The sequence below is a fragment of the Argentina silus genome (genome assembly GCF_951799395.1).
Source record: "Argentina silus genome assembly, chromosome: 4".
Taxonomy (NCBI): domain Eukaryota; kingdom Metazoa; phylum Chordata; class Actinopteri; order Argentiniformes; family Argentinidae; genus Argentina; species Argentina silus.
The window spans coordinates 21,176,734-21,185,539 of record NC_139658.1 but is presented as its reverse complement, the minus strand read 5'-3'; the positions used below and the strand labels follow the sequence as shown (position 1 = coordinate 21,185,539).

The 8,806-nt window shown below is 39.5% G+C and overlaps 1 protein-coding gene across 3 annotated transcripts in view; it reads left to right on the top strand.

Annotated features, from left to right (window-relative positions):
- The first annotated feature begins 4,480 nt into the window (after positions 1-4,480).
- tfap2c (transcription factor AP-2 gamma (activating enhancer binding protein 2 gamma)) overlaps positions 4,481-8,806 on the top strand; it is an 11,159-nt gene continuing 6,833 nt past the window's right edge. Inside the window, exons 1-4 of one of the 3 annotated variants that reach the window (XM_083669032.1) lie at positions 4,481-4,869; positions 6,112-6,573; positions 6,838-6,889; positions 8,383-8,454. In XM_083669032.1, the coding sequence (XP_083525158.1) occupies positions 4,822-4,869; positions 6,112-6,573; positions 6,838-6,889; positions 8,383-8,454 (634 nt within the window). In that variant the 5' untranslated portion in view covers positions 4,481-4,821. Of the gene's footprint in view, positions 4,870-6,111; positions 6,574-6,837; positions 6,890-8,382; positions 8,470-8,806 lie in introns of all 3 variants that reach the window. The other 2 variants (XM_083669031.1, XM_083669033.1) reach the window with 2 other exon arrangements.

Below are 8,806 nucleotides of genomic sequence, written 5' to 3'. Positions count from 1 at the left end.
CATCAGTCATCATAACAAAATCTATGCTAGGACCAGGGGCTATTGGCAGTCACAATGCTAGAAGAAAGAAAGGAACTACCCTTTGATTTATTTACAGGGGGGTAGTGGGGATGAAGAGGTCTTTAGGAGGGACAGTTAAGATGTAGCCCGAAGAGACGGGTCTTCAATCTACGAAAGATAGATAGAGAGTCATATGCAACATCATAACTGTATAAAGTGCTTGTCAGGGTTTGATTAATCAAAAATGTGTCCCTTCCACTGAGAGAAGTGCAAATGAAAAGTCATTTATCACTGATAAGAGAAAAATAGTCAATCAATAGATAACCGTTTATAGGCTCCGACCATTGACAGAGGAAAAGGAATGTCAAGATGTCATCTGCAGTACATTCATAATGTCACTAGGTGGCAGCAGAGGTTTAACTTGGCCTCAGACTGTACTTCTTCCATATGATGATGACCTGTAAGAAAAGACTCATAGGAAAGTGATTGTCCTTATTCATGTCACTCATACATTACATAAATGAGGCCTATTTGTGTGCTCTCACTGTCGGTCTCTCTCGCTCTCTCTCTGAATTCAACTGAGTGAGTTTTATTGGCATACATTATAAATGTAAATATTGCCAAAGTACACAAAAATTGAAAGTAAAAATAACAATTAAAACAACTGAATACGGTTCTCTCTCGCTCCCTGTCTCTGCCTCATAAAGATTGAGGTGTACCTATCTATCGTTCCATTTGCTATTCTGACTTTCTGATTTTGCGCTCCCTTGTATTTATTTCTATTTATGTTTTGTTTGAATATTAGTTTTAGTTGATATTAATATGTTATATTAATATTAGTTGTTGTATGTTTTGGCGTATGCACCTCACATATTTGGCAAGGAAACCTCAACATGAGCACTATTGCGACCATGCAGTGCCAATAATCCGTCAATGCGAATTACTCCGCAGGCCGTTCTGTCGCGCTGGCGAACACGAACTCGAAGTAGACTATAGGCCTGGAGAGGGCCGAAGATTTATTTTAATCATCATCAAATGTATGATTCAATTCGTTCCAACTAAATACGCAATCATGCCTGACGAACAATAACCATAGGATATTAAATAATATAAGTATAACCAGTAAACTAATCGATTTTTGTGCGACACAGAAATGTTTTTGCTAATTTCAAGTCACCAACGTTAAACGCAAATAGATTTTCTTATGTTAAAAACTTGAACGCGACATATAGACTAGTCCTATATCTCACGTTGAATGAGACTAGTTTATTTACCACTGGTATTTGAATCAGATCTGCAGATAACAAGTCATTTTTCCTTTCACGAAAGAGCATCAGCTTCTCTTTGAAAGCAGATTCTTGTGGTCAGGAAGCCCGAGGCAGAGTGGCTTTGAGGGTGAGATTACCTCACCTTAGATTCTTCAACTGTCTTTAGCGCTTGTTGCCACTCTTGAGGTTGTAGGCCTGTGTAATAACCTTAACTTTAAAGTCGATGCAAATTACACCGATGAAAAACATATATATCAACGAATGGTTACCTAGCACCAATTAATAGAAAATGTGCGATGGTGGCCTATTTGAAATACAAAGGCAAGAGATATGATACCGTAATTTGTCTTTCTTAGTGTTTACGAAGTCGACCGTTTTATTTGGTGACAGAAATACACTTTAATTATAGGTCATTTAAAAAAATAAAATTAAAAAATAGAGAGAAAAAGAGAGAGAAAGGTGGAGGGGTGCGGGGGGGGGTCAGCTTGCATCGCACCATGTGGAATGTGGAGAAACCTTTCACTCAGGTGTACATGCGGCGCATGCGCGGTCACAGCCACCCAGGTGAAGTCAGCAGTATAGAAGAGCACTTGTGAATTCACTCACTCGTGTCCTTCCCACTGGAATTACTGCGCGAGCTTTACAGATGTCGTTGCTGGAGAGGCTAGACTGGCGGGTGAGATCACGCATCATCTGTATCACGGTTTTGTCTCAAATTATATGTTGTTCAACTTTCTCACTATTGCTTTAGGCTATTTCATAACATGTTTTATATCGCCTAGCCGTTCGATTGCTCGTGATGTGACCTTGTAGGCCTACTTCAATATTGCTGATGTACTTTTGGAATAATGGTAATAGTGGACAATAATTATCATCATAAAGAATAATATGTAATTAATATTAATAATAAATACATATTATCATGATAGTTGTGACCACTCGTCGAGTGGTTATGGTGCACCCCACGCCCTCTGAAGTTGTTTTTAACAACAGACAAAGTATATATCGCTACATTTATAATCTAATTGATATAGGCCACTCGGTGTGAATGACACTATAGGATAGTTTATTTAACCAATTTGTTATCTGAGATTGTAAATGCTGATTTGTGTCGGAGGCCTACAAGAGAATATTGTGACACGTCTCATGTTTTTTAAAAATAAGACATAAACGAAATCTTTGCCCCAACATGTATTCCTATACATATTAGAAAATTGCGTTTAATAAGAATGTTTATGATAATGTGTTATTGCTACTACTAATTAATTGCAAGATGTAATTTTGCAAACGTTTTTCAAAACGATTTTAAATATCAGAAAGGCAACGCCAACATTTCGCCACATGGCAATGCTGTCACTAAGCAAACTACAGATCTATATGTTATGTTTGATCAATTTAGCCATTTATAACCTTATAACCTTGATACATGTGTCAATATTCCTAGTTTAAACAAACTGTCATTGAATTGATTGTTATTGCAATGACAGGCCACGGCACCATTTTCAACAACACAACAACAGCCAGTCTTGCGTGTCTAACCTCGTTTACTCTGTGCGATAGCAACGTAAAGATCACTTAATTAGTGAGCATTCGTTTCTGCTTCATATCACAACACACAAATAAGCAATAACACGCACATGCACACAGACTTAATCCGGCGCGTCGTGCAAGGATGAGCTGTTCTTGGCCACATTTCTGTTCCCAGCGCCGATAACCACACGCGCGCAACAGGCAGAGAACCATCCACCGTCCCTGCACATTCCCAGAACATTGATGACTATAAAGATGACTTAGACGCGCCTCTCATTATACATTGACGATTATCAGGTAGATAAGGTAGATAATTACTCACACAGACAATTAGTCTAATTATCATCACATTGATATTGCAGACTTTGTAGCCCAACGAAAACAAAGGTTAAAGAAAAAAAGACAAACCATGGGTTTAGGTGTATAGGCCTATATGGTCTTTTATTATACAGCCACCTTTGGCTTGGAATGCCATGCATATGAACACATCAAAGTGAGAGAGGGAGAGAAAGGTAGATAGAGAGAGAGGGGGGCAGCCTTGTTTTGGACATTGTAGTGGCTCCACCAAAAATGTTAATGAAGAGCATGAGAGCCCTCGTGCTTAGCGGCTTTACAGAAGAAAGCTGTCACCCCGGGGCTCGCGGTTGGAGACATAAAGCACCAAACTGGCAACAGTCGTAAAAAAATAAATTATACAAAAACGTACAAACGTAATTTGATTGAAAAGTACATTTCGTATTTTATGGCTTAGGATTCAGATCAGATAATTGAATGGTGCATTTATCTTAAAAGGAGCCCCTAGTGATTAATAAGCGAAAAAAGGCAAATCATTAATAATGAATGTTTTGGAATGGGAAGAGAAGGGCTACTTACCAAGCAGGGAGTAGCACGTGGAGTGTTTGGCCAATGACCCCCACGCTTGGTCAGATCGAATAAATGATTATGGGTTAGAAAACGTTATAACATAACATTGATAGCGCTTCCCTGTAATAGCTGAGGCTGACGGTCTAGTTTAGCATATGGTCTAGTTTAGCATCTTACTGTTTCGCATGCTGTTGTGCCTTTAAAGAAATAATGTACATTTATTAATTGAACTCATGTTGATATGAGCACCATGCTATCCCAGTCGTTTTAAAGGAAGTTTTTTTTTCCTGTTTAAACATTATGTATAGATCCAATGTTAAACATATTTCATAATAATAATATAATAATAGTAATACTAATATTATTACTACTACTACTAATAATAATAACAATAACAGTTATTATTATTATTATTATTATTTTTATTATTATTATTATTATAAGTGAACAATGTAACATAATATAATTATTAAATCATATTGGTATTATTAGTATTACTGTTACTATTAATATGACTGTTATCATTGTCATTATAATAATTCTTACCATTATCATTATTATTATCAGGCTGTTGTTGTCATAATTATCAGGATATTATCATTGGCCTATTGCCTATGTTTAATCTAATACAACGATCGAAAATAGAAGCCTTCGTTTTATTAAACTGTGAGAACTACCACAGACGGACAGCAATAGGATTGGTCCTTTATTTAATTAATAACCAATCAGAAAACCATATTCTCCATATTCAAGATGACATCATGTTGAAGTTAACGCCCACCAAAACGGGTTCAGCCAGTCCAGGCAAGACCTGAACATCATCTCTCCGTCCATCAGAGGGAGTCGACTTTCTTATATTCAGCGTTTCGTCTTATTTTCTCAGCAGCCACTCACCGCGTTCGGGCTGGGAAGGCATCTTTGCTTGATAACCAACTGTTTCCACTCAGTCGCTGTTGAGAACCTATGCATGCTGCTCGCTGCCGCTCGAGTCACGTCACACCGACAGCTCGCCTTCAGAACCCACCGTCGCCCGAGCAGAAGAAGTTGATTCATGATTTGTAGGACGTACCTGGTTTCCCACCTGGATTATTACTAACTCTAGACGACGTTACCTGGTCAACCGTGGTGTTGGTGTGAAAATCTGTCCGTCAGATAAACGATGTTGTGGAAACTAGCAGACAACGTGAAGTATGAGGATGACTGCGAGGTGAGTTGTGACAGAGCAGAGAGAGAGAGAGAGAGAGGGAGGGAAGACGTGCGGCGACAGGACACTTTCGTCAAACTGAAATTAATTACAAAATCATCGAAATAAATCACATCACCGAAATTAATCACAACGTCGAATTGCCCTCATGCGCTCGCTCCATCGAAGGCCCATGTTTTTGGGGAGATTTTTCGCTCGACAATAAAAGTCTGTTGCGTTGATAATGATATACAATTGAAAATGGTCAAAATAGTTTTGCAGACTCCAAAATGGACAGAGGAAATAGCCTACGTTAGAGAAATGTTGTAGCCCACATTCCATGGTGTCGGTTTAATTGAATGATAAACACCACCAGTGTGTCTAAATGTTCAACATAATAGGACCTTTCCAAATATTCTTTTTTTTTTTCTTTTTTTTTTTTTAATCCTCAACCGCTGCCTATGAGGGTTTGTGGATGTTATTTAATCAACACGTTTTTAAATTATATGGGCTGTGATTTTTAGTTTTGTTTCTTGAGGTGGAATTTATAATTATAGGCCGAATAATAATAATAACAATAATTAGAATAATAATAAGTAATATTATATATTATTATAAACACTATAATAGTTTGTGTTAGGCCTATCACAAGCTAGGCCTCCTTCAAAGACAGTCTCTTCTTATCGGAGTTGATCGTGACGACAGCTATGCATGGGCCATGGCGGGTCTACTCACGATAAGTTGCATTATAGCTTATGAAAATACGGTTAATTTAACATCCTTTCTTTCAGTATTTTTGTAATGATAACACATGTGTTATCATTTTATAGATAAGATAAAATGCGCTTGCCTTTCAAGCATAAAGTGAATAGACCAAAAATAATAATACCTTACTCCTCTCTCTAGTATGTATGGACACTAGTGACGTGAAGGCAGAAATGATAACACATAACATATCTAACTAAATATAAATAGATATGTATCAGATGGACACAAGTGTTATTGTATAATTATAGGCCTGTATTTATGCTATTTATCAACCCATTTCGCTCCCGAATATGACAGGCTAGTCTGTACGCGTGAGTGTGTAAATATGTATTATTTTTATTTTTATTTATGTTTTGCCAACTGTTCACAGGCTGTTGTGAACCCGACATGCACACAGTAGGCCTATCAATTGACATCTTATTTCAAAATGGAGCGTAATAACGCCGATAATAATATCGTATTGTCAACCTAATCGACTGTCTGTCTTCTGTCCCCTAGGAGAGGCACGACGGCAGTAGCAATGGGAACCCCCGGTTACCTCACCTGCCAGCGGTCAGCCAGCACCTTTACAGCCCGGCTCCCTCCCTCTCACACTCGGCCAGTTCGGACTTCCAGCCCCCGTACTTCCCACCGCCCTACCAGCCTATATCATACACGCAGTCCGGGGACCCGTACTCCCACCTCGGCGACCCTTTCAACATCAACTCCATACACCAGTCTCCGTCGTCCAACCAGCAGCAGTCATGGCCCGGCCGGCAGGGTCAGGAGGGGCTGGGGCCTCATGCACGAAGCGGACTGGCGAGTCAAATCCTCGGCCTAGAGGGCGGCTCGTCCGGGTTGAGGAGGGAAGGCTTCCGCCGGCCGGAGCTGCTGCCTCCCCACGTTCATAACATCGAGTCATCCGTTATTGGGGATAATATAGGACTGCACGAAATGGGCCACGGCCTGGAAGACGTTCAGGTGCGTGATTTGATAAAGTGGAGACTGTGAAATAAAAATGACACATGGTAGATGTTTATAAGTGATGTATTATAATAGGGAAAATATATGTACCCTCGGTTACCAGATGTGCAGGCAGATGTAAGCTTTGTAATTATGGATTCGTGACCTTCTTTGGAAATGTTTGAATGGGACAAATGCCACACCAATATTGACTTGCATGATTACCATAATGCCTTTGATTTGTAAGTATAATTGTTTTACCTTTATTTTATTTATTTTCAGCATGTAGACGACCACAGTATTATAATGGCAGACCAGACGGTCATCAAAAAAGGTGGGTTTACTTTATATTAATTTGAGTTTGTTTGATTGTATATCCATTTTTACAAATATATGTTAAAAGTAAAATAAAGAGAAAGACATTGTTGACAAAATATTCAGCCAGGCAAAAACTCACTGTGCTGCGACAAAGCCTTTCTCTGTATCATGCAGCTATAGATGTGCAACAAGTATGTATTCAATACATGCTAAATAATAGTCAGGGGTCAGGGGTCATGGGAAATGATACTTGAATGCCATATTTCCATTAGCTAGGTAGGCTAAATACTTGGGCAAATCCATCTCGAAGGATATGTCAGCATGTGCAAGTCCCAGCATTCTATCATAGAATGCGAGAGTCGGGAAGACTTGTATTAGGACCTGTTCATACAATCATTGATAATCCCTGCAGTCAAGAGATGCACTTAACTAAGCCTGCCCTGATCCACGGTGTATTCTAATGCTGTGCTCTGTTGAATAAATGCCCAGAAAAAGAAACCTTTCAAAATGGCAGGCTAGCTGACAAGATGTGGAAGTTGTGCAATCATTGAAATCTGCATTTGGTTGGCAGAGGGAGAGAGAGAGAGACAGAGGGAGGGAGAGAGAGAGAGAGAGAAAGGGGAGGGGGGGGAAGCGTTGGCTAATCTTTAGGGGGTTTAAACTGCGAGGTTCTTTCAACTCTTTTTGAATTTACACAACAGCGTAGGTTGTTGGAGTTGCTTTTGAATCTCTGTCTCATGACTTTCTGCAGAACCAGCTCTAGTTGGGGTGTGGCGGTGCGCTCGCATGTGAAGGACAGCTCAGTAATTTGTTGGGACATGTAATGTTTTGAACGAGGAGTATTCACAGTGCTGTACATTGAGCCTTCCCAAAACAGTTGTTGACTCAGGATGAGGCCTAGTTTTTCACTCACTTTAGTCTGCCCCACCATGTTTCCATCATAAATTATTGAGAGACGTATAGATATGAAATGACTCGATTTTTTTTTTTTAATAAAAATCGAATGTATGCAAGTACTGTAATAATAATGTGATAGAGATTCATGGGTGTTTTATCTTGAATTTTGTTGTGAAATGTTTAGTAGTGATTTTTTTTTGTTTTCATTCTAAACGTGTAATATCTTAACTGACACCTCAGTGGCAACCATTGTGGAGATTAAGAATGCTCAGGCACAGATGATGGTTGTGGACTGTGTTGTTGTTTCGATTTAAAAAAAATCACTAAGATTAGTAAGACGATTCAATACTTCACTTAAACATCAAATACATACTATAGGTTTAAGGGGCTGGTCATTAGTAATTTTACATTAGCAATAAGGAATGTGGCACAGGAATGTGACGTGTGTGGACATTGTCACAGGAATGTGTTACGGTGGACTATAGTATGTGGTTGGCTGTGGGTAGGGTATACTCTGGTAAACTATGACAACCTTCTGTTATCCATGTACCCCATAGCTGAGTTGTAAACCCCCCCCCCCCCCCCCCTGTCCACCGTGTGTCTTTGTCTCAGTATTAGGACTGCGAGGTGGCAGGAGCCTTGAGCGCTTTCAGAGGACTTATTATGATGGGGGGATTCTTGCGGGTGAGGATGATCAAGGTATATGTAGTAGTGTTCTGTTCTGTATGTTTGTCTCGGTGTGATGACATCACTGTGTCACTGCACGTTGTGGTTTTGATGTTTGAACCTTTGACCTAAAATGGCGGCCACCTTGTTTTGGGGCCTTAACAGTAACGGAACGCTTTGTCTGAGGAAGCGAGGGATTTGTTTAGAATAAACGAGGGTCTGTTTGTATTTTGTCTGTGTGGATATCAGTGGGTGGCTACAGGAATGAGGGACTTTTAGCTGTTAGACCTCAGGAATTATAAACTACAATCACAGTTGCAAGGCATCTATTGAATGGCTACTTATAGTCTGCATGTTGGCTTCAGAAAAA